General features: G+C 41.6%; 1 protein-coding gene across 7 annotated transcripts in view; it reads right to left on the bottom strand.

The window, feature by feature from the left end:
• Nucleotides 1–27451, bottom strand: part of cnih3 (cornichon family AMPA receptor auxiliary protein 3) — a 304251-nt gene that overhangs the window by 197363 nt on the left and 79437 nt on the right. For all 7 annotated transcript variants that reach the window (XR_007570846.1, XR_007570845.1, XM_050058886.1 and 4 more), the window contains one exon: nucleotides 13305–13352. Coding sequence is in view for 5 of the 7 variants with exons in the window: in XM_050058886.1 (XP_049914843.1) it covers nucleotides 13305–13352 (48 nt within the window). In the remaining 2 variants the exon portion in view is untranslated. The remainder of the gene's footprint in view (nucleotides 1–13304; nucleotides 13353–27451) is intronic.

The following is a 27451-nucleotide window of genomic DNA, read 5'->3' as shown; positions in this document are numbered from 1 at the left end:
ACACCTCCCCCTGTTGCGCCGCCACACCCATCTCAGCGCACCTCGGTCTGCCAAACTACCAAACTGAGCGCGCCTCGGGTTGCGCTGCTTGAAACTAGCTCTGCGCGGGGTTCGCCACCCTGCGCCACCCTGCGCTGCGCCGGGAAACTAGAGCCCAGTGAGTAAATGCAACTATGAGTGGAATGAAATGAATACAGCGATGCTAATGAATGAATGAATGACCAGAGTGAACCAGATGAAGCAAAAAGGGAAATATCTGAAAACTTAGGGGAAATCCTAGTTTTATCTAATGCTCCCTACCATACTTATTAAATGCATCAAACCCCAGTACAGGAAGATTATGTTGTTTCATCTGAGTTGTAGCAGACCAGAAAGAAGATGCTCTGGAGGGGGAAGAGGAAAAAGCAGCACTGCTCCTCGGTGTGAACCGCTCCTGGTGCTGTCCCACGGGGCAGCCTGCTCAGCTGGTCCTTCTCTTCTCCTCGGTCGAACTTCTTGGAGCCCTTGGGCACTTTTGGGCGTTCTTGAGCCCACAAGGCAACTTTGGCTCGGGTGAGCTTGGCTCTCCATGTCGGTCATCTTCACACACCCAGTGTGGGCATGCAGGAGTCTGCCTTTCTTCAGTCCTGACCTTGTTGGTCCAGGACACAGGAGTTAGGCAGACCTTGTGGCATAAAGTTCTTTCTGTTGGGTTTTAGCATGTTCAGTTCTGCTCAGGATGCAATCAAATCGCCTTCTCAAAAGTTCTTCTTCAGGTTCTTTTTTTCTCTCCTTTTTTCTTCTTTAACTTCTTTAACTTAACAAGACAAAAAGTCTCTTCTCATCTTATAGTTGTTCACAGGGGTTGAGACTGGCAGGCAGGCTCCGGCCTCTGCGCTGTGATTGGCCTTGCCAGCTGTCTCTCTCAGGCTGATGTCCAGTAGGAGCAGTTCACTGTCACTGGCGGGACATTTCACTCCTCCCCTCCTGTACCTTTGCTAATTTAAAGTTTAATTTTCTGTAATTGCTTCCTAGATAATTAATGAAGCTTGGAACATTTCTAATGCTTCCATATTTACCAACGTGGCACTGTCTGCTATTGAATGGTACCAAACACACATTGTCTGCAACAGGATATTACCAACTTATAAATAAGTGGTCAACAGACACTACTAATTCAGATTTAAATGTTATACATGGTAATCATGTTATAACATCACATATATATATATACATGTGTATGTATATGCACTGAAATAGAAAGAAAGGTGAAGCATAAAATTACAATCAACATGTTGGCTCCTGGAATCCGCATTTCTGTCTGTCCTCTTAAAAGACAACCGCAGGGAAAGGTGGGTGTTATCACATTAACATACAGTACACACAGACGTCTGCACCATAGGGGACCTGGTGACATCTCAACTTGAATCTTCTTCCTGGATAACACCAACACCAACATGTTAAATAATAAAGTTACGTTTGAAACACCTTTCAGACCATGTGGCTGAGTCTGTCTCTTTGTTCGTTTCCAGAGTTTGTGAAGTGTCGTAAACTCTCCAGCCACATCTGGTGAGGTGGGGATTGTCGAGAGCTTATCAGTTGAGTGAAGGTCTATCTTTGAAGTGACCCAGTGGTTGGTCACCAATTCGTCTCTGATGTCAGGAAGCTGAGTAAAGTCCATTAGTGTAAATCCAAAATAAACAGGCTTGATCACCCTACAGTTTACATGCCTTTTTTTTTTTCTTTCCTCTATTCTATTTTCTATTTCCTAATATCATGGCTCATTTGACTTGTTTTGTATGATTTGGGACAACTTTGTTGATATTTTTGTTACATATTCGAAATAAAAAATAAAATAAAATAAATAATAGTAAATAACTGAACCACTTAAGTGCAGTAAACTTTATCTTAAAATGACTCCACTAACACCCATACAGTTGTTGCAAAAGTTTGACACATTTTTCATTTTAAGATTACTTTTTATTTCGCACACTTTTTGTATCCAGCTAAAAATTTTCCAGTTTTTGTTTAGGGGGTTTTTACCCATTCTTCCTGCAAAAGGCTTCTAGCTCTGTGAGATTCTTGGGCCGCCTTGCATGCAATGCTCTTTTGAGGTCTATTCACAGATTTTTAATGATGTTTAGGTCAGGGGACTGTGAGGGCCATGGCAAAACCTTCAGCTTGCTCCTCTTGAGGGAAGGCCTTTTTTTTTGGATTTTGAGGTGTTTAGGATCATTGTCCCGTTGTAGAGGCCATCCTTTCTTCATCTTCAGCTTCTTTACAGATGGTCTGATGTTTGCTTCCAGAATTTGCTGAAATTTAACTGAATCCATTCTTACCCCTTCCTGTGAAATGTTCCCCGTGCCACTGGCTGCAACAAAACATGATTGATCCACCTGATGCTGAATTTTGTGGTGAGGACACAGGAAAGATTTTCTTCTGAGTCTAATAAATCTTCCTGCAGGTCTTTTGCAATCAAACAGGGGTTCTGATTTGCCTTTTTAAGAATCTTACGAGCAGCTCTCTCAGAAAGTTTTCTTAGTCTTCCAGGCCTCCGCTTGACCGCTACAGTTCATGTTAACTGCCATTTCTTGATTACATTACAAAGTAAGGAAAGAGCTACCGGAAAACACTTTCCTATCTACTTATATCCTTCTCCTGCTTTGTGGGCATCAGTAATTTAATTCTTCAGAGTGCTATACAGCTGTTTATAGGAGCCTATGGCTGCTGATTGTTGGCATAAGATTTCAGGAGTCAGGGTATTTATAAAGCTTTAAAATTTGCATCATCTGGTCTTTCCTGATAATGAATATGAACAAGCCATAGCCGTAACAAGCTAATTATGGTCTGAGACCCTGGTAAAAGTTGTTTGAGAGCTCAAATGTCTTGGGGTGCCCAAACTTTCACTCTAAAATTGTACAAAACAAAAAGTAATACAGTAATCTTGCTAATCTTGAGCCCTTTCTGGAAGAAATCTTTCATTTGAACCTAAACCATCATCTTTTTCATAAAACCTGAAGGCAAACTTCCCCCAACAGCCATAAAACATAGAGTAACAGTGACATCATTTAACAAAGGAATAAAATTAAGCTCAGTAATAACTGTCAGGGTTCATAGACAAAACTATTGTTTTTTGCTAGTCACTCATTATTAGCTTAAATAGTGGAGTTTCCCTCTACTCATAGTTTAACAAATTACATGGGTTTTTTTAATACTTTTTCCTAGAACAGCTTGGTTGAATTTTAACGTGAATGCATGTTTTTCCAGCCAAACATTGCTGAAACAGAGCAGCTAATGTTGCTGTAGAGAGAAGTTAGCTGAGTGACATGCCCATCCAGGCAGTATGTCCTATTTTATCTCATTAATGGCTTTATGTACATACTCTGTGCTCTGTCTGTGGACCCATATTTTCTTCCAAATCCAAAATATTTCCACACTGCTGCTCATTTTTTCCCCCAAGTAAATAAGATTATCCTTATCATCTTTTTTCATGACTGTTGCCATTATCTGCCTGCTGCTGTTTGACAGTGACAAAGAATTTGAAAATAAAAGTGTAACTTAAAGATGATGATATGGATCGATGTTTTCAGTTTGCACTGATGATATTGGATTATTGATCATTGAATTGATATATTACTCCAGATCGATGGATCGTTACACCCCATTTTTTTATTAATAAATGACCTGTTAGCACGTGGACCCTTTTTTTGCAAGAAGTAGTTTATACAACTTTTTCTACATAGCTTTAGTTAACTGAACTATATCTCTCCCTTGAGTACTTTTGCTATAGTTCAACTTCTTCTGGGCCAAAGTAATTGGTTGCTTGCATAGCTATGCTTTCAAAGTAGCTTCCTCAACAGTGGATGGAGGAATGGCTAGAGAGAAGAGGAGGTAAGGGAAAAAAGAGGGAGGTAGAGAGATACTGAAACTGAGGAGGAGAGAGAGGAAAAGGGGCAAGACAGGTCCAAAAATAAACCCAGGAAGCGCTAATGAGTACACTCAGGTTTGCTCAGTTGCTGTGACAACGCGCTGGCTCATTGCTTCAAGCCACAAGATTGTATATCTAATGAATAACACACACACACACACACACACACACACACACACACACACACACACACAGAGTTGAGAGTAAAGAATACAGTATATCCCCTCAAGCTATTGTCATCTGCATGGGTTTGCAGGCATCCAAAACTCATCAGAACACAACACACTCTATTGAGAATCAAAATGGCACATATGTCTGCATGTGTATGTGTGCCTGTCGTGAAAGCTTTAAAATAGGTATGCCAACATAAAGAAATGCAGCCAAAGCTTTTAACCAATTCTATCAGGACCACCGTGCTATGACTGTGCCAGTTGGAGTGAGCTGAATAGTTAGAGCAGAGGAAAGAAGAGCGCTTGAGAAAGGAGGAAAAATCCCTCACAATGCAGCAGATTCTCCTGCGTCAGGACCTCAGGCATTCACACTGACAGGCACAGTGTGCAACAGAGTCCAAATATAGCTCATAAATTGTGTGCATTAAGTTCATAAACTGTAAGAAGATGATGAACTTAAGTAGATGTATAAAAAAGAATAGAAATGGATAGGATAAAAAGGATGTCCTCTTTTTCCACTTCTCTTTGCTTTCATTGAGTAATCAGATCATGCTGTTTGTCAATGACCTCATATATTTAACTAAGGTTAGACATATATATATATATATAGATATATATAGATAGATAGATAGATAGATAGATAGATAGATAGATATGCATAACACTGATGCCCAATGGCTAGTGGACCAAAGAGCTGACCACACAGCACCAGGCCCTAATATGATCTATACATACATACATACATACAGGCTGAAGAAGCTAACTGCACTCCATGGACGCCTAGCAGCACAGATGAACCAGCTGCTCAGGGATGAGACCCACCCAGAATGGTTGACACAGGGCAGGACAGTCCTGATCATGAAAGACCCCCAGAAAGGAACCATCCCATCCAACTATAGACCGATAACCTGTCTCTCCACAACATAGAGGCTCCTGTCAGGCATCATAGCGGCTAAGATAACTAGGCATATGGGCCAATACATGAGCGAGCCACAGAAAGGAATTGCCCTGTGAGGTTCCTAAGGACAGAGGGATGTCGTATGCTGTAAAGCCCTGTGAGGCAAACTGTGATTTGTGATACTGGGCTTTATAAATAAAATTGATTGAAATTGAATTGGCAGTAACACCAGAGGAGCCAAGCACCAGCTACTGGTCGACACAGCAATCACCCGAGACTGCAAGAGCAGGAAGACCAACCTGTGCCCTGCCCGGATTGACTACAAGAAAGCCTACGACTCAATGCCACACACATGGATACTGGAATGTTTGGAACCACGGGTGATTCTAGGATCAGAGGTTTAGGGGTGCTGAGCACCAAGATAAATTTCACTTTTTTGTACATTTTAACGCAATTTCATTCCCACATTTGGGAAAGTCTGTGGGGGGGGCGGTGGGGCCTGTATTTTTGTTGTTAAAATATTACGTTTCAACCAAGTACTGTATGGTTTTGAGACTTTTCTAGCTTGTTGCTGGGATTCAATTTAGGAGTGCTTCAGTACCCCCAAAAATGGGCTAGAAACGCCTATGTCTGGAACTATACAATTTCAACAGGACGCTAAGGGGGCTTTCACACCTGAAAGTCCAGACCAAGGTCCGTGTTTTTGCTACATTGTATACACTTGGTCTGGTTGGTTTGGTTTCACACTGCATTAAGGCGACCAGACCAAATGACATATTTGGCTCTAGTTTCCCGGCGCGGCGCAGGGTGGCGAACCATCAATCAAGCATCTATCTGCAATCAGCACATAAATGTATCTCTATATCGACTGTCCCGTCACATCTGATGTCAGATCAAAGGGGATTGGCACCGTTTGGCACGTTTGGCATGCGTAATGGAACCCCAACCTGATTTGATTAACACAGCTGCAAACTAATGAGTTCACATCCCTCTCAGCCAACCACAAACAGCCACAGCATCAGATAGGGAGCATATATTCAGCATCTGTCATCTTAGAGGAGTCAAAAGAAAAGAAACAGAGTGAGACTACAAGAGAGAAAGAGAGAGCGCACGCGCACGAGATAAATGCAACATTGATTTACAATTATGGTGACCTCCTTCCAGGCTACCTTTGCATCATCAGCCCGTGGAGGTCTGCTCGCAGTTCAGTATATTCGGACACTGCGAGCTTGGACCTCCCAGACCAAAACATCAGTTTCCTCCTGGGAGTAGATTGGCCGTCTTACGCTGCTGCTCTCTTCTGCCATGGCGAATTTAGTAAACTCTCATTACGCCTTCGCACGGCGCATTAAAGGGCGAGGAGAGGGGCTCATTTGATTGGTGTGATGTGTGTAAAACCCACTCCACGCCTTCTCTCCTCCCTCTTTCCGACTTGCGCAGGTAGGAGGGACGGAGGTGGGAAAGAGGAGTAGCTGCACCAGCACGCAGGGTGTGCCAAACTTGCAAAACACCTAGTTGGCGAAGCGCAGGTGCGCTGCGCCTCCCCCTCACCCTGTCTGCGAAACTAGAGGCCATTGACGTTAACTACATGGCCTCTAGTTTCGCAGACTGGGCGAGACGGAGGCGCCTCAAAGCCGACTGCCCAAGTCAACATCAAATGCGCCATATACCAAGGGGATGCACTGTCACCACTGCTGTTCTGCACAGGCCTGAATCCACTTAGTCAGATCATCAGGAAGACTGGCTATGGATACCAATTCCAAAGTGAAGTAACACTCAGTCACCTGCTCTACATGGATGACATCAAGCTGTATGCCAAGAATGAGCGAGAAATTGACTCACTGATCCACACCAACAGGATATACAGCATAGGGATAGGGATGTCATTCGGATTAGACAAGTGTGGCTGAATGGTATCAAAGAGAGGCAAGATGATCAGAACTAAGGGAGTTGACCTACCAGAGGGCAGGTCAAGGGGCAGCTGTGGCTCAGAGGTAGAGCGGGTCGTCCACCAATCGGAAGATCAGTGGTTTGATCCCCGGCTCCTCCTGTTTGCATGTTGAAGTATCTTGAACAACATACTGAACCCGAAATTGCTCCCGATAGCTGTTCCGTCGGTGTGTGAGTGTGTTAAAAACTGAGTAGCAGGCGGCACCTTGTATGGTAGCCTCGGCCACCAGTGTGTGAATGGGTGAATGTGACTCAATGTAAAAAGCGCTTTGAGTGGTCAGATGACTAGAAAGGCGCTATACAAATGCAGGTCCATTACCATACTAGAAAGGCGCTATACAAATGCAGGTCCATTACCATTTAACATAGGATATATCCAGGACAGCTACAAGTGCCACAACCAAATACCTCCAGAGAGTAAAGCAAGCCCTGAGAAGTCTGTAATGAATGTGACTGAACCCAAATGCAGCACATTGAGGCAGGCAGAAAGTTGGTAATGACCTTTATTACTCACACAAATAGGCAACAGTTTTGGTCAGGTCTTTGGGTTTAGCTTGCTAGTAGTTTCAGCGGTGAGTGAGTGAGCCGAGTGCACTGAAATAACTAGCCGAACCACGAGAGCTGAGGTAAGCAGGATTGGTGTAGCACCCTGCAGCCACAGAGCTGAGCAGACGAGAACCAGGAAGGGAGCAGGCAGGACTCGGAGTTGGAGACAGAAGGCTGAGTTGATTACCAAGGCAGAGAAGACAGAGGCAGGTCAGCAAGAGTGCTGGAATGTCTTGCATGAAGTCAAAGAACAATCTGGCAAAGAGTGTTTGTGCTGGAGAGGCTTATATAACAGGCTGATTGGCTGATGAGCTGCAGCCGTGGAGGCAGGTGAGAAGAGTTGTCTTGATGAGGGGGCACGGCTGGCTAGGTTTCAGGTGAATGGAAATTTACCAGGAGGAGGTGAGGGAGTGAAGCAGACTGTGACAAACTCAGCTGAATGGTCAGAACAAGGCCTGAGTCATCAACATGTATGCACTCTCAGTCATCAGATACCAAGCTCAGATCATAAGCTGGCCAAAGAAGGAGAAAGAAGCCACAGATATCAAGACAAGAAAGCTCCTCCCCATGCATAAAGGGTTCCACCCAAAGTCCAGCACAGCGAAACGATATGTACCTACTAAGTAGTTCCAGTGAAACTTTCTGTTCACTGTTCTAACTTAATGCACTATAGTAGTATCAGTATCTGTAACATGTTTACAATTTATTTCCAACACTGACAGTAGTCCTTTAGTGCCTCATCCCCTGAACACCACAGAATGGAGACTGTAACACAGGCTGCAGGAACTACACTGCTTCTGTGAACTTAAGCAATCATTTCACATTGTATGCAATGTTACTGACTTTAAAGCTTGCTAGCATAATGTTACAGTATCTTTCTGGCGAATAGCTGGGCCAAAGGGTTCCATGAGTTGGGCAGACTAGAATATCTTCCATTACTAAGTTGTATCTAAGGTTTGTCCTATTTACTGGAGTAGTGAATAGCATTTCCATTGCACAAGAACCTTAGGAGGTGGAAATGGTTGTTCCAGGTATTAGTCAAACACTCAGGTGCTATCAAGGAAAACAACTTATGGCTTGTGAAAAACTTTTGACTGCAAAAAGCAAAACAAAAATAATATACCAATCTGCATACTCCAGTAATTTACTATTCACAGTAAACAAACTTTTGCATGCCACTGTACTGTGTGGTTAAGTTTAGGCACAAAAGCTACTTGGTTATGGGCAGTGGTCGAATTGAGGGGGGATGAGGGGGGATGCCATCCTCTTTGTTAGAAAATTGACCAAAAAGCACCCCCCTTGTTAATCTAGAATCTGTGTGTGCAGGCACGGACGTAATTTGAGAGAGGGACACAGGGAACATGTCCCCCGCACTTCCCGTATCTGTGCCTTCTGTCCCCCGCACTTTTTGCAGCCGTTACAACTGTTCAATTCGTTTTTAACATGTGGTAACGTGTTTTTCCGAGCCGTCTTTAAACGCACCATGAGTAGACAGCGTCAGGCGCATACACATGCTGTCATGTTGTGATCTGAATCAATCGCACAGATGAGACAGTGGATGGACAGTGCCGCTGTGTTAACTATGTTCAGCAAACCAGCCAGCAAGAAGCAAAAAACCTTGTACAGTTTCTTCCAAACAAACCGTGTAAGTTGAGAAATGCTGTTGCATGTAGATAATGTTAGCCAAATGATTAATTAATAGATGCCAATGTATCAAGTTAAGCTAGTTAACAAGAACACTAATATTAATGTTATCTATGTTAAATACCTTGCTAGCTAGTTTCATGCTAGGAAAAAACCCACTCCTCCTTAAAAAGAACTTGTGCTCATTATTGCTTTGCACATATTTTTTTAATCTTTATTGCCACAATAGAAAGAGCAGGCTCAGGGAGGAGACAGTGGACTAGAGGCCAGCAAGGATGGTCATGCAGGGTCCTTACAGGTGAGGAGAGATTATAACTGGCTGAGAGAAAATATCTAGAGTACAAAGGTGACTGTGCGATTAATTGCCACAGCTATGTCACCACTACTATTCCTAATTCTATTTATGAATTTTGCTTTGCACATTTATTATCTATATTACTGCAATAGATAGAAGAGGGAAAGGGAGAAATCAGGCAGGTATCTGGACAGGGACCTGACAGCATCACCAATTATCAGTCCAAGGAGTAAGGAGAAATTATAGCTGGCTAAGGAAATGTCTATAGGATAAGAGTGACTCTAAGATTAATTTTCACAGCTATTTTAGAACTACTCTTATTTATACTCTAAACTGTTTTTGTCTCTATTGCAATAGCAATATTACTGCATTATTTGTGTTTTTAAAGGCAGCAGGTATAGGTCATGCCATTTTTCTTTATCTTGATTAATTTTGCACATCTGTGCTGTCATATTTGATTATGTGTACATGCAAAAAAATCAAAGCTACAATGCATCCCCCTTGTTAAAAATTAACAATTCGACCACTGGTTATGGGTAAGAAAAGGTCTATTTAAGCTTAAAATATCCGCTTTTCATCACACCATTTCGGCTGAAAATGTAGCCTGTGATCATAGGTCTGGGCAATGTATGGATATCACATCGATGTTGTGATTAGAGACTGGCTATGGTCTTAGATTTTGGATATCTTTATATTGTAAGTGTTGTCTTTTCCTGGTTTTAAAGACTGCATTATAGTACAGTGATGTAATTTTCTGAACTTACCAGACTGTTCTCGCTGTTCTGGTACTTTCCTTTAGCCACTCAATCCTTACATCCACATTACTGATAACTATTTATCAAAACTCTCATTATGTTAATATTTTGTTAAAGCACCAATATTCAACTCTACAACATTGTTGCAATATTGAGGTATTGGTAAAAATTGTGATATTATGTGATATAATTTGTGACATTACTGTATTTGATTTTCTCCACCCAGCCTTATGATACAGTTTATTGATTTCCCCCAAGGGTAAGAAAATCTGTGATCTCTGGCTTTGAAAGATGTTTTTTCATTAAAAAATACATATATTGATTGGAATGCCTTAAATAAACATAAACTGGGTGGTACTATACTTCAAGCTGCTGCTCAGTGACATTGTGGTAGTACATTTGCAGCTACCTCTAATGATCCCTCCACAGTAGGTCACAGCTGCAAGGACAGTGCATCTGGATGTGTGTGCATGTGTGTGTGTGTGTGTGTGTGTGTGTGTGTGTGTGTGTGTGAGTGGGTGTGTGTGTGTGTGCATGTACTATGTGTTGCTTTGTGTGTTCATGCATGTGTGTATTTGTCTCTGTACAAGCACTGTAGGGAGAATGTCCTCCTCAGGGGCCAGTGGAGGCCCCGAGGGCTCAAGTTGACAACACTGATAACCAAGATCAGCTGTTCAACCAATGAACCTCCAGCATAAAAAGACACACACCACACACACACACACACACACACACACACACACACACACACTTGCATGCACACATGCATGAGACGTTTGAGTGTGTTTTTCAGAGAGGTAGAGAGAGAAACAGATGTCACATTGAAGCTGGGAGGAGGCTTCTTTTCATCCCCATACTGGCTAGTCCTTAAGGCAAACTGTCTACACACACACACACACACACACACACACAAGGAAACAGACAGCATGGCTCTGCAGAACACAGCAAAAAATCTCTCAGTGTCTGTCTCCCTTTAAATGTCAGTGCAACATGAGGCAAAAAGAAAACGGAAGCAACACTGAGCAAATCAAAAATGCATTAAAAATGAAACTACCTAAACTACACATGTAGAATACTAAAATGCAGTTTAAATCACACATAACTCAAAAATCAAATGCTAAAATGTCATTTCTAAAAAGTGATGAGGAAAATACTGCTAGGGGTATGACTACAATTTTTAGCAGATATAAATATATGCAATTCAGGTTGCATATGACAGATATATGAAGCCAAAACATGTTTGATACATTTAAAAGTATCAGAAATGAGGTGGAAGCAAGGTGTTGTCTAGAGCTTAGATCAGGCCCAAAAAATTCAGCCCGACCCAGCCCGAGCACATTATGTCCGGGACCGGCCCGGCCCAGCCCGTCCAATTAACTGTAATTAACGGCTCGAGCCCAATTTAAACCCGACATTTTTCAATAAGTTTCCTGTTATAATTAATGCTAAGGACACACCAAGCGCGTTAGTGCCGCGGAAGTCCTGCGAGTGTACTCGCAGGCGCTTGACTGTCCACACAGGCAGCGCATTTCTCCTGCGCTCTCCGCGCCGGTAAAGCATCGACTCCACTCGTCTGTTCCCGTCAGTACTCATTTTTTTACTTCAACAGGTCATTTTAAACATGGGTAAGTCCACATTTTCATCATTTTTTTAACCTTATAAGTTAATGACAATTTGTCATTGCATGTCCATGTATTGAGCGTGTTGGGTAAACACTGAATGAATAGGGCATATTTTTTGGAGGCACGGAAAGCCGCTGTCCCTCACACTTATCTCTCCACCCCCCCTCTCTCTCTCTCTTTCTGTATATGTGAATTGCAACCCCCAACCTGTAGCCATTTCTCTCTCTATCATATCTGACTTTCTCTCTCTCTCATATCTGACTGGGCCCGGCCTGGGCCCGTCAGAGGGGTGGGTGGTCCCGGCCCGACCCGACCCGGCTTGGGCCCGTGGGCCGGGTCGGGCCGGGCTCGGGCTCGGGCAGAGAATCTAAGCTCTAGTGTTGTCTGCAAACAGTTTTGACTTTTTATGGAAAGATGCATTGTTGTTTTGGTTTTTTTCACTTCATTTTAGGTACTTTCCTATTGTAGTAGTGTTGCATGGTATACTGGTAGCAACGGTAGACCGCGGTACTAAAACACCATGGTACATATGATATCATAATGTTGGAGTACCGTAGTACCACGGTACCTCACGGTACCACTACAGTGGGACAAGTTCAAAGTCCAGTCGCAAGAGGGTGAGTGTCCAATAACGGGGCGCGCTGGCCACCTGGCACTCAATATACTGCTGCAGTGGTTTGTTTTCCAGTGACATTTCAGGTATTAACCCTAAGTTTAATTATTTTGTGCGAGCAGAAGAAATCATTCAGGAGCACGCTGTGCGAGTACAGATTTCAACCAGCAGCAGAAACAAAAGGCGAATCTTGCTGGTTGTGGGTTGAACGGGGGTCACAGACAGGAATACGGTGGAGCGCTATGGCCACACAAGATAACGGTTTACCAGCGACCGAGAAGCCCAGCTCCAGGTCCAATATTTTACTCTTTGTTGGTGTCATGACTGCCAAGAAGTGCCCGAACAGCTGAGCCGTGGCGGCACACAGGTATGTGGCGTGTCAGAGGAGAAACGAGCCATTCACATTTCTCTCTTTGTGGCAGGTAACGGTCCACAAACCTCACCGCACTTTAGGGATTGGTCTTATGTTGTAAGAACTGTACTTATGGAGAGACTGTTCTTTACTTGTCAGAGGAGGAGGGTGGCTGGTTGAATTTTATTTAATTTATTTATTTTATTTTAATCCCCCCCCTATGTTAATCACTTATTGATGCTGTCTTTGAAGTATGAATAAGTCAATAAGTAATTTATTCCATTGAAATATCATTGATGTATCATAGAAAAGTGATTTATCTATTTATAAATGACAAAAGGCACATCTGCCTCATTTTTGCTGTGGTATCGTGATACTACTCAGAACCGTAATTCTTTAACTGGTATCGTACGGTGGGTCCCAATTTTGGTACTGTGACAACACTACATTGTAGTACATATTCTTCCACCATTAATAATTACATGCCAGTTACCGATCACATTCAGAACCTGAATGATACAAACAAAGTGTGTTTTGTCCCTCTCAGCTTACCTTCCTCAGTAAGTTGCAGATTCTCTCAATGTTCCGCAGTCTCTCCCTCTGTAAGGAGACAAACAAGGAAAAGATTAGATTTGAACTTTCTAGGATTCCTAGGATGAAACACAATGGAAGTGCAAGTTTTTCCTTGTACATGGACTGAAAGAAGATGGAAATACATTTCCAGTAAGCTGTTCATATTCCAAAATATATTCCAGAAGAAGCTACAGAGATGAAAACAACCCACCATACATGAATACATCTTGGACCTAATTTTAATGGTATGTCAGAGGTTTGGAGGCCAAGTCATGCGACTCAAGTCAGACTCAAATTCATGAATCTGATGACTGTAGACTTAACTTGACAAAATCAAAAAGTCTGGCACTCAACTCGGGACTTCATATCCAAAATGCAGATTTTGGCCAAACTTTGATTAATGTGTGTTTCACTCATTAAGGTGCAGTCAGTCTGGCTCACAGGCTAACAACAGCATTCTAGTTGTAAACCATACAACTTAATATTAATCACTTAAAAACTGTAATTAACCTCTGTCACTGCCCTTACACCCCCTGCAGCCAATCAGCATTCAACAACATAAACAAGCAATATTTCGGGCCCTATTTTGATGGTCTAAAGCGGACGGCGGAGGGCACATAATCCATGTCGCAAGTGTCATTGCTCGTTGTCTAACTAGCAAATGAACTTGCGCACCTGAGCCTCCCTCAGCATATGGGGTAACAGAGTACAGTGGGTAACAGACTAACTTGGCCACTTTTCTCACGCAAAGCATGCATCATCCAAATAAAAGGGTCAAAATCGTCCCCCTTCCCATCGCTTGTGTCATTTTATCAATGAATGTGGTGCTTCCGTCACCAGATTCATCACTAATTCATAAACATAGGCCTACACAAATATTCAAGTCGCAGTTCACATCATGGCCGTAACTAGCTATGAGGTACCCGAGGTAAATACCTCGGTTACTATTTCCTGGGATTTTTTATAAAAATATACATTTTACAAAAAAATATGAAAATGTAATTCATAGAAAGATCACAAATTATATTAGCCGCTACAGCCGACAATCAGGAGTTGTGTTTCTAAAAAAAAAAAAAAAAAAAAGGAGTTGTGTTTCTGCATATGAGGTCTCGTAACCTTTAGCCTTACACGTCACGCCGCAGCGCGTCACGTGTACCGGTACTGACTGGACATGTTTTGGGGTGAAGAAGAAGAGATTCTCCGCGTGTGCTGAGACCTAAATGAGAGGTAAGGAACGAACTACGAACATAGGCTACTCGCTAGTTCGCACATCTGTCATGATAATAGTTTTGTTGAAACAAAACAGAAAACACTATTTTTGATAATAGTTTTGTTGAAACAAAACAGAAAACACTATTTTGGAGCAGCTGTATGTACTTGCCCAAGACAAATTTCAACTCGGGGGACAATAAAGTTTATCTCATCTCATCGTAATCTCATCTCATCTCACTGGCTAACGTTAGCTAGTGTAATGTAACGAGAAGGAGATGTGTTGCACTGCGTGAGGCAAATGGTGGTCACACCAGATACTGACTGGTTTTCTGACCCCCACAGACCCCCCGATAAAGCAAAAGTGCACATTTCAGGGTGGCTTTTTATTGTGGCCAGCCTATGCAATATTCATGCTGTCTAATCAGCATCGTGATATGCCACACCTGTGAGGTGTTATGAATTATCTCTGTAAGGGATAATGTATAGTTCGGAGGTTGTTATGGAGAAATAAACCCCGACAGGATGTATGGAACCCCGACGCGAAGCCAAGGGGTTCCATACATCCTGAAGGGGTTTATTTCTCCATAACAACCGACCAACTATACATTATCCCGCTTAGAACACGGCTTACGAGTGAAATAATTAATTTGAAACATAATGTTGATCAAAATACGAGTCAAGATCAACAAGGAAAGCGTACTCAGGCGGTGGGATGCCTCTGGACACAGGAGGATCCACCTGGCCTTCCGAAAGGTAATACTGTTAGACAGCCTTTGTAAATAAGAATTTGTTCTCAAATGCTTACCTGGTTCAAATTGAGATGAAAAAAAACAGTATTATTTGTCACATTTGCATTAACTGATCATAAGTCTGTCTGTCTGTCTGTCTGTCTGTCCTTTTTATGTACTTTCAGTGAGTTGAACCCTCTGGAGACAGGATCCAGCCAGCCCTCCAAAAGGTCAATAACAGCCTATATATCTATATCTGAGAGTGCCAAAAGTAAGAAAAAATAAAGAATCCAGTCAACAACATTATGTGATTGTGTATTTGTGTAATTGCACAGTTTAAAACACTATTTATTTTACTTTTTATTCATAAATAAGTGCTCAAAATTTTTTTGCTCGCGTGGTTTGCACGCTCGCATTTGTACCTCACTAGTTTCATAACCCTGGTTACGGCCCTGGTTCACATGTACTGCAGCGAATGCATCTGCAGGATGCTGTAAATCACATAACCAGCCACATAAAGAAAGAAAATGAAGAAAATGTAACATTAACAATGCCGCGTAGGGCTAGACTCGATTTCAATTTCGATTTTAATAAGAAGACTTCCTTTTCGAGCCCCAAAGGCCAAGATCTAATTCTAAGTGGTCTGCTGTTGACTTATCTGTTTAAATTTAACACTGGATCACAGTTTAAAATGTAGTTTATATTTATAAATGAACTCTGCCATGGCCTGTTTTAACGATGGACCGCTAATATCCGTCATAAAAAATGTTGAAAATTGCAATAGCCTACATCAAAATTTTAAACAATAGTATACTGTAAATCGGAATCGCTGTCGGAGGTGGCTGCTCTGAGATGCCTGCTCAGCAGGGTGGGGGTGCTGGGTGCTCACTGACTCATGGCTGCGTTGTGTAATTTCATTCAGGGAAAGATAAAAGTGGCCTAAACTTCATTTTGTTTGTTTCATTTTGTTTCATTTAAATTGTGCACCTGTAATAACATCACTTGTGTAGGGTGGATTTGGTTTGTCTGTTTGATCACAGAAACATGAAAGTGCATGCACAGAGACACAGAAAAATGTTTATTTATTCGTTTTGAAGGTATCAGTTGAGGATGAATCTTTCAAAGCCTTTATTTCAATAGCTTGACTTACAATGTGTGAGATGAGGACAGAGTAGGCTACTACAAAATAAAACATGTCAGTTATTTTACAGCACTTCGCTGCAGTGCTTTACGCTTTTTAAGCCTCTCCCTGTCTACGCACCTTTCCTCTTCAGCTGCGACTGTCGCTCCATTTTTCAATCATGTAAGTTACTACAGGTGAGGGAGGAGGGAGGAGGGGGCGCGCATGCAACGTGTGTGTCTCACACGCATTCATTTATTTTCTCAGCCCTCCTATCAGCTGATCTGGCGTGTACCCCACGTCTAACCAATCATTGTACGCCACACATCGTGCAGCAACCAATCACATCTTAGCTGTCAAAACTTAAACCGGTCTCTTTCCTCGCCGTCATCTTTCATATGGCCATGTTTCCCAAAAGCAGTTAAGAAGATGTATTATCATAGGCGCCATCTCTGGGGCTGCAAACTGCAAACTGCAGTGCGCTTGCAGACAAACAGACAAGAGAATACCAGATTTACAGTGACGGTAAATAGTTACAGTGTTTCCCATACATTCATTTATCTGTGGCGGTGCGCCACGAATAAATTATCTCCGCCACATATAGATTTTTCTGCTTTTGGCGCTACCTGTTCGACCTCGCTCATAAACACATTATAATGGGACTTGCTGTCTGTGAATGTAGCTTGTCGTTACAATTCCGGTGCAATAGGTGGCGGTATGCATCGTAAAGACGCACTTAACGCACCTGGTCCACCAGAAGAAGAAGAAGAAGAAGAAGAAGCAGACATAGTAGCAGAACGGATCCAAAGACCTCTCGATACAAATATGTGGGCAAACAAGTCCAAAAGTGGTCCGAACAACTCTAACTCATCATGTTATATTAGCCTGTGTCTGTATTAACATAGCTGGAAGCTCAACATGTGCAGAGACATTAACTCACGCTGTTAGTAGTGTTAACTGCAGCGCGAGTCCCGTAGCAGCTCGCCCCCGTTAATCAGTTACAGCGGCTGCACCGGCAACGGGAGCGGCGCGTCAACCACCGCCTGTCACGCGACAACTCTCTATTTTACGCGGCTCTTCTATTTTTGTCGCGCTACGCTCCCCTACGCGACCCTCCAGCAGATAAAAACTACATGAAATAGTGTGCTAAACGAGCACAATGTGTTTTTAAATGAATAAACCATTATCAGAGGTGATATGTGATGATTTTTTTTCATGCATTTACCCATGTTTATCCGTGACATTTTGTAAATGTCCTTGGCGGACATTTGAAAGCGAGTTGATGACAAACAGTACAGTAAACTTGTAGATAACTCAAATATATGTAATAACTTAGGTGGAAAATGCTTTAACATTCCATGCAGCCTCTCAGCTCAGCAAACGGTAAACAACCCCGCTGGCTTCTCTACGTTTCGCTTCCGTACGCAGTCAGTGGAGCCCAAATGAATACGCTGCGACGCTACGCTGACGTGACGCTTACGTTTGCAGCCGGTGGAGCCTGGCTGTAAGGTTCTGCTCGTTAGTAATAAACCCCCCCCGGACCACACCACCACAAATAGATTCCTGTCCTGTGGGAAACACTGTAGTTAGATTACTCATCTGAAATGTAAAATAGGCTACAACATTTAGATATATTACATTACTGTACAATCGTCTCATAATCACTTTATTTGCCAAATGTATCAGACAGATACACAGGAATTTGACTCGGCAATCAGCGCTAAAAAACTATGACAAACAGACAACAATAATGCACATTAGCTGCAACAAGATATGCTTCCATAAAAAACTCCAAGTAAATGACCACAGTGCATGTGTGTAAAAATAAGTTAAAACTATTGATAAAATCATAAATATAAATGGATCAATGAGTCAATGTTTAGCCAGTGGCTCTGCATGTCGTCTTTTCCTCGCCTTTTTTTCAGGAGAAAGGCACTGCTCAATCCACTCATCCATTGTTAACCCTCCATGGAGTCAAAGTTAAGCTTGGACATGTTAATTTATCTAATTTAGGCTATTTGTTAACGCCGTCAAAAACGGAGGCGCAGCGCAGGTCCGCCGCGCTGTTTCTTTATACACAGTATTATAGTTTTTAACTTTCACTTATTCTTCTGCAGCATCGGGTAGTGTTAAAGCAGATAAACGAGATACACACACACAAAAACAATACATTACATTCATAAAACTTTATGAAGAGTCTCATGTTTCACTTGCAGTAATGGTGTTTTAATACTGCTGCGAAAACATCATAGAAATCTTGGGTATTTTATTGAACACTTTCACTGTTCTCACCTAACTGAATCATTACCACTTCAATACAGGTTAAGTAGGGGAACACAAACAACCATTCTGAAGATAACAGGCAGCCTATCTCATTCATTCGATGGCCGGGGGTGAATGGGGTGGGGGAGGGTTGCGACAAAGCTGAAATGGCCGCGTTTCCCAATAAAGATTGTTCTTAGGATCCATGATACTGTTAATTCCTGTTCTGTGTTCATCTGGATTTCTGTGATCTCACAACTAAGAAAATTAACAGTGGTGTGTGTTAATACCAGAAAAATAATAAGCTATTATAATATAATAGACACTAGCGCCAACCTCAGGTCAACACTGGGGGGTCACAATGTTTTCTTATTAAATCTTGAGGTGAAGTAGGAACATTTATTTGTACTTATCATACACAGCGTGTTAACATAAGATTCAACACAGCTGACGGGAGGAAATGTAGCTAATGGTCAAAACTTTAAATTAAAAAAATACCAAAATAATTAGGCTACTTAACACCAGCACAGTATTTGATTATTTATTCATCTCTGTTTAACTGTTTTGAATATAATCGCTAATATAAAGAAAACCCGTATTTTCCGGACTATAAATAGCCTATTAGTCATCAGTCAAAAACTGCGTCATGAGAGGAAAAAACATAAGTTGCATTGGAAAGAGATTACGGCTGTGATCAACAGCGAACCCCAGCTGAGGTTTGCATTAACTTTTATATATCCCTGATTAATATCTGTTTATTTTGGCCTTTATCACTAATCTAAAACCGCTTTATCACAGCCTCCAATACAATACCTTATCAGATATTTAAATGTGCTGTCCATATCGAAAAGAATGAGACAGATGAATTTATTCATTTTACTGATCAGAGCCACAGCCGCACCAGCGGTCAGCGAGCGGTGAGAGAGCGGTGAGAGAGCCGGATGAATGTCCTCCGCTCCTTCTGGCACATCACCACCACCACCCGCCAGGACTGTGACTGCAGAAGTGCTGGAGATAAATGTCTCTTCTAGCAACCAACGAGACACTAAAATAAATAAATTAGAACCCGAAAAAGATGAAAAATAAATAAAATGTTTGATAAAACTGTGTGAATTGTCTGTTTCTTGTATTGAAAAGCCTGTATCTGAATATGCATACTTAAATTTTAGAAGCGCTGAATGAGGTCCAGTCTCCTTCATATTGTACAGTAGGGGAGAATGTGTGTCCTCATGCGCATTTACGCTAGAGCTTAGATTCTCTGCCCGAGCCCGAGCCCGAGCCCGGCCCGACCCGGCCCGCGGGCCCAAGCCAGGTCGGGCCGGGAGCCCCCCTCCCTCTGACGGGCCCAGGCCGGGCCTGGTCAGATATGACTTTTTTTTTTTTTTTAAAGCTATGATTTGATAATGTTAATGTCTGTGAGTTAATGGCATATTTGGGACTGAATGAGGTGCGGGGTGCGAGTGTGACGGGGATGAGGAGGGCTGTGTGAGTGCGCGTGCTGGTGTGTGTATGAGCGAGCTGGAGGAGAGAGCAGGTTGTTTTGGCGTGGTTACGGCCAACAGTAACCTGTACTGTTCAGTAATAAACGGTGGTTTAATTGCCGAATAACTGCGTCATCCTTTCCACACTCCTGGCGGACACTACAGTATTATAAAAAATAAAATTAAACCACACTTTGTATGACACATAGCCTAAAGTTACAACAAACTTAGGGCCGAATTCACAAAGAATGAACTGCGGCCACTGTTAGCACCTTGAATTGCACTTCATTTGCACCCGCAGTTTGCTCCGTCTTAACGTCCTATTCACAAAGGATATTGTGCTAATGATATACCAGCGCAAACACGCCCACAAAGTTTGGCAGCTGAGTGCAGTTTGCCCCTGATTTGCCCCTGATTGCAATAAGCCACACATGGCAAAGTATAAATGCTGGCTTTGCGCCAAGAACACCGTGGCAGAACAATGGCAGACTTTGTTTGGCAAAGTACTGAATACTGTATACCCTCATGTAGTGATGTCTGCTGGTGAGTCAGTCTAACAGTGTCGGATGGGTTGAGGCTGTGGATTTGACCAAGTTTGACCACTTTATCACTATTCCCTCTCACTTGTAGCTGTTTTTTCGTTATCTTTTGAATTTAATATGAATTATGGAACCGTTTTTGTTCACGTTTGTTTCCCCCGTTTCGTAAAATAAATTATTGAAAGTTGCTTTTGAAGTGCGTGACAGAAGTGCGTTTTGAGAACGACCGCAGACTGTCACCTGTTCAACGCATCAATATCTTCGGATGCCATTAAAGTAATAATGATTATAATAATAATGTCAAAATATTATTTACAGACTGATTTAACAGACGATCACTGCTGCCACGATCACTGGAAAGTCTGGGCGAGAGGCTTCCACAGAGGAGCGCCCAGTTTGCACCAGCTTTCTAAAGACGTTATTTACTTCACTCAAACTGCGTGTGGCTATTAGCGCTGGTGTTAGTGAATTAGACGTTGTTTATCAATGAGGCTCATTTGCATAGAAAGGTAAAAGAAAGAAAGGTAATATATGCATATTACCTCATTTCAATACGTGCAAATAACACCGGAGCACCGAGACACAATCTGCTTGGCAGCGCAGTTAGTGGAGCATTTCACCCTCTGCGCGTGCTTTGTGAATTGGACCGTATCTGTTTGCTCCATTTTTACCGGTTTAGCGGCCGCAAAAGCCACGCAATCCTTTTGTGAATTCGACCCTCAGTTACAATGTTGCAACATTGTGCGCGCACAGCCCTTCACCACCTGGGTCCTAAAATAAACACCTGTTTTATTACATAATCATGCTTCCGTGTTGCGCCATTCATTAAGATCCTATGTTTCTGTCATTCAAATAACAAGACTAGCGGTTTAATACTCTTAATTATAACAGCCAGCTTATTAAAAAATGTCGGGTTTAAATCGGGCTCGGGCCCATAGTTACGGTTAATTGGACGGACCGGGCCGGACATAGCGTGCACGGGCTCGGGCCGGTCGGGCTGGATTTTTTGGGCCCGATCTAAGCTCTAATTTACGCATGACCCACAACACCAGCAGTTCATTGAATATTATTTTTTTTATCTCCAGACACGCCCATCGTCCAGGTTCATACAGTGAAATTGTTCGGAATGAAGCCGCATCATCCTGATAAACATTGACTCATTGATCTATTTATATTTATGATTTTATCAATAGTTTTAACTTATTTTTACACACATGCACTGTGGTCACTTACTTGTAGTTTTTTATGGAAGCATATCTTGTTGCAGCTAATGTGCATTATTGTTGTCTGTTGTCTGTTTGTCATAGTGTCATAGTTTGTCATGATGGGGTCAAACGGATCATGTGCATAATTAACCACAAAACAAGCAAATACTTCATCTTAATGACATATAACACTCATTATGCTTCAGCTGAATCCTCTCAGCAAATGACCATGTTGAACTGAAATTAGTTTATCACGTTAAATGTCCGAACTTGTATGAAATTGCTCCAATGCGTTGAACCAATCTTTGTGCGTAATCACACAGCCTGATACACCCTGGCAAACACAGTGGGACTGCTGTACAGATAGTTGGTCTTTCTTTCCCTCACCCTGGTTATTTTCTGAAAGCACAGAGCAAAGAAATGTTTTTTTTTTTCTCCCCCCGTCTGCTGTCTGTGATCTCACAACTAAGAAAACTAACTTTGGGGAATACTAGAAATAATAACCATTATTTGACATGCGGATGGTGGGTCTATAAATAGGATAATATAGTTAATTCAGGTGGATGCGCGCATTGCATCCGCGCATCTCTACTGTGTACTGCTCAGACGCAGGAAGAATGTGTTTATGTTTCTCATCAATTAATTGTGTCTATATTCATTCACATGATTGTGAAATCATTATGGTGTCTTTTGAACACTGGAAATAATTTATTAGTCTAAATGTTTCTGGGAAAATTGAAACGATAACTCATATCAAAACCGACACTCCGAATTTTCAGCCTCACGTGACTGAATGGAAATAAAATATAAATAGCCTATTTACAAAGTGTTTCTTGCTGACAGACTCTATCTGATCCATAATCAAAGTGAACGGAGGAAATAACAAATCATGAAAAGAAAACTAGTAAATGCAGAAAGTTGTTTATGTTTCTTTTGTTGTTCAGACCAACAATTAACAGATTAACTAGATGGTGAGCAGGCATCTCAAAGCAGCCACCTCCGACAGCGATTCCGATTTACAGTACACTATTGTTTAAAATTTTGGAAGTTGGCAGGCATCAGGAAGGCTTTCGGATGGTGTAGGAAATTTGAAGTGGCTGCATTTGTAACAAGTGGGTATAGCTTTATCACAGCTGTACAGGCTAAGCAAGACTGTTTAACTTGTTGAATGTGATTTAATGCTGTTCACTGAGTTATTGTTGTGATTGTCTGCAGTTAGGTCATTGGTTAGTTGGCTTCTCCAAAGCTAAGTCTTTAGTTTGCTTATGCTGTTCTCAGACAGAGTATTGCACGCAACTAAACATCCTCTGCACTAATCCAGAGCCTTTCCAACACATATCACTTTCACATAGACTCATTAACAAATAGGCTTTCAACAGAGCTACATCCAAACAGGCAACTCAAATTAGAATTTATGTGTTTTGGTTTTGCTTTGCTTACTTCATTAATAAATATATTTCTTTGGAATCATACCTGCTGTCTGTTTAATGTTGCTCAAGAGTGAATGAACAGTCAACCTCTGCTGCATCAAGAACTCCGAAATCCTTCAGGCTTTACTAATAAATTTGGTTATTATTATTAATTTAATTATTAATCAAAATTCCAAATTGATAGTTTAGCGTATTTTATGTGACTGATATCTTTAACTGGCTATCATTTTCCCTTTTTAGGAATGGTGCCCCATGGGGTGATTTAATGTAAATTAAGTCACATTTTTTAACATAAAGAACAATAATTAATTATTAATTATTATTAATTATTTCAGATAGCCAATTTGATACTTTAATTGGAGATCTATTACAAGGTCAGGCCCATGTTAAGGCTTAAGTCCCAACAAATGGTGCCGCCGTGTAAAACATAGTACTAGTGCCTAGATCACAACAAATAGTATCCCCTTTTACAGCATCACCTGTATAATTTACAACATTAATAATGTCCCCCTTGAGGCCCAGAATTGTTCCCTACATTAATGGTACCCCTTGGTGAGGCCTAATATTGTTGTTCCCAACATAAATGGTGCCTCTGTGTGACACCCAAAATGTTGTTCCCAACACTGTGAACTTCAAAAATGTGTCCATACTCCAAAGCACGATGAACAATAGTTAGTGCAGAGTCCTGCTAAATAAATAGATAAATAAATATTTATATATAGGTGGGAGATATATACATATATATACATTTATTTTTTTTTTTAATTTAATATAGGCCTAGTTTATTAATCCCCCTGAGGGGAAATTCAATTTTTTCACTTTTCTGTAATGAACACACAGGTCCAAAAGACACACACATGCACAAACAGGACCTACACATACACAAAGTGGAGAGATGTCAGAGTGAGGGGGCTGCCTTGGTCAGGCGCCCCGAGCAGTTGGGGGGTTCGGTGCCTTGCTCAAGGGCACCTCGGCAGTGCCCAGAAGGTGAACTGACACCTCTCCAGCTACCAGTCCACACTCCATATTTGAACCAGACTTGAATAGGCGACCCTCCAGTTCCCAACCCAAGTCCCCAACATTTGACAGTTAATGTAGCACCCTTGTCAAGCCTGGTCCAGTTGATAAATTTCTCTAATCGGGTCATGTAACTTTGTATTGCTTTGGGTCTTGATTGTGAGTATCAGTATGTCTAAAGCCCAAGGGGATGGCTTGCTCTCAGCTCTGATGATGTGGTGTGTCATAATTATTGAGAGAGAAAAATGTTTTTTGATGCAAGACGTGAAGCAGAACAACATGAAATGTTTTACTACTTTGTGTTGCTGCCAGTTTTCTTTCTTCAGGTCTGTTCATGTATCATGATTTGGATCAGGTCCAATTATCCTCTGGTCTGAAGTGATCAGGTCTGATAGTCCTCAAGCTTCTGAAAAAGTACTGTATATGCTGGACTTCTCCTCTTACAGTCTAGACCAGACAAGACCTTTCTGGTCCATTTTAAGATCTCATCAATCTTTGGAATGTCTCTGCATTAGTCGTGTTGTGTTGCAGCAAGAAATTGACTCACAAAGAATTTTGGAGGAAAGATTGTTAAGAGAGCTTTTCTCCTCTGTTTCTCACTGTGATTATGGTTCAAGCCACGAAGTTGCAGAACCCTATTGAGTTTGTGCTGGTTCTTTTGGGTTCGAGCCCTGAATGGCCTTAACTCAGAAACGGTTTGTCTAATCATCATCTAGCAGGCTCATACCTTTAGCTCACTCAGCTCATGGTTAATTGAGCAGAGATAGGCAACTGGGCACCAATGGTTAAGATGATGTCCTCAAATTTGAACCCAAGTGGCCTGATAAAAATAGTAAAATGAAAAGACTTTTTAAAGTTTTGACTCTATCAACACCAAATGTGGAGCACAGCCTTGTGAGACTGAGACATGCATTTCTATCAAAAATTAGCAAGATCTGTCAAAAAACATGGCTGACATCAATCACAAATTCTTCACAGAAGGTAGGGCTTCCACAAAATAGGCCATAACTGATCAATGATTAGTCCAGTTTTCACATATCTTGTTTGAAATCTTAAGTACATGTTGGAAAATAGGTGCATCAAAGCATTTTAAGCCGCAAATGCCAAGGATGTGTACCTAAAAACTATGTGGACAGAATTTCACTAATTTGGTGCACATGTTCTGGGGGCAAATATTAATCAGGATTTGAACTGTCATAATCACTGGATTGTTGGCGTGGCCAAGTCAGCATTATATGCTACATCACACCTTTGCTCAATTTGCCATGAGCTGGAATTAGCTGCTTCAAATCATTCCAAATAGGCTTGATGGTGACACTATGATGACAGCAAAAAGATGAAAACTTTGACAGGCCACGCTCCTCATACCGTGAATCTGACTGACTTAAAACTGGAAACACATTTGCATTTCAATGTCTTCAACTAATGTATGTATTATAATAATGTATTTTTGTTTTATTTGCAGAATGTGAAAAACATCTACGTTTTTAATTTTGACTGTATCAATTCCAATGTGGTAAACAGCATTCCGAAAAAAACTAAATAATTCTCTTAAAAATGTGCTGGACAAAGATTGGACAAAAAACATGGCTGCAGTAATTGGGAAAGGGCAGGGCTTATCAGGAAATTGGCTATACATTAACTAATGTACAAGCAATCTTGATTAAACTGAGTGGAGACATCCTGATCAAAATTAAACCAAGCTGACGTGACTTTGCTCAGCTTTGTGAAGCCCGAAATCCTCTTGCTGTTGCTTGTGGCTGTTGTGGTCTGGGTTTTGTATTGGACTTGTTTTGTTTTGTTTTTTCCTCTGTTCTGTTTTTCTCTCTCCCTGCAGTGTGTGTGTGTGTGTGTGTGTGTGTGTGTGTGTGTGTGTGTGTGTGTGTGTGTGTGTGTGTGGCAGCAGGCGGGCTGGCTTTCCACTCACTCTCTCCCTGAGATTTGGCAGACGAGACACACCAGGGGGGTATTCCAGGTAGGAGGTGTCTAATCCTGAACTCTGAGTTGACTTACCCTGAGATGGGAAACTCTGAGTATCCGGTTCCAGAACAGCTAATTTGAATTAGTTCAATCAACTCTGAGTAGGTACACCTTGAGTTAAGCGCATGCACAACCATGATAAAAAGCCATCATCAATGGAGCCCCGATACCTCGACACACCATGGCAACCGGAGAGAAAAAACTATCAACTTATTTTACACCTGTGGAATTAGAAGTGCTCATGAATGCCTACAGCGAATATGAGCATATATTTCGTAAAAAAAAAAGTAACACCACTAAAGCTGCCAAGGAAAGAGAGGCCACATGGGAGAAAACTGCTGCCCGAGTCAACGTGTAAGTTTGAATGCACTAGTCCATTAATTTAACATTTAACCACACTTAATTAAAATCGTAGCATACAGGTGAAAAAGTGGTGGAGTGGTTTTGAATAAAATCTGATTTTCATGTAGGTGTAATCTCATAGGGGAAAAACGCACTTGGAAGCAGCTTAAAATGAAATATAAAAACATCACTCGAACAGGTATGGCATATTTTACTTGGCCATGATTGTACCTTTCTTTAGTTTTATTCATATTTGATTTATTAAACAAAGTAGCTCAAATAACCTGTCATTCAGTGGCTATTTCATTATGTACTGTAGGCCACTAGTAATTTAAGCCTCCCCCAAAAAATACTGTTTCAACTTTTATGTCCTCTTGCCTAATATCCTGCTTAGTAACATTTGAGTTCTACTCAGCCCACAGAAAGAAGGCAGAGGCCCGCACAACAGGTGGAGGGCTGCCACCACCACCTCTGACAGAGGCTGAGGAGCTGGCAACTTGGCCTCCACATTAGTGATGATATGTGCTGCATCACATATAATCTTGACAGTGCAGAGAATGACATGTTAGTTGCAGTATATTGTGACGTATCATCTGTCACTTGAAGATAAGGCTAGTAAATGTACAGTCAGGTCCATAATTATTTGGACAATGATACAGTTGTCGTCATTTTGGCTCTGTACACCACCACAATGGGTTTTAAATGAAACAATGAATACCTGCTTAAAGTGCAGACTCTCAGCTTTCATTTAAGGCTTTTTTCAAAAATGTAGTATGAACCATGTAGGAATTACAACCATTTCTTCACACA

Source organism: Epinephelus moara, chromosome 12 (genome assembly GCF_006386435.1).
Source record: "Epinephelus moara isolate mb chromosome 12, YSFRI_EMoa_1.0, whole genome shotgun sequence".
Classification (NCBI taxonomy): domain Eukaryota; kingdom Metazoa; phylum Chordata; class Actinopteri; order Perciformes; family Serranidae; genus Epinephelus; species Epinephelus moara.
Note: the sequence above shows the minus strand (reverse complement) of the source record. Positions and strands in the feature narration are given on the sequence as shown.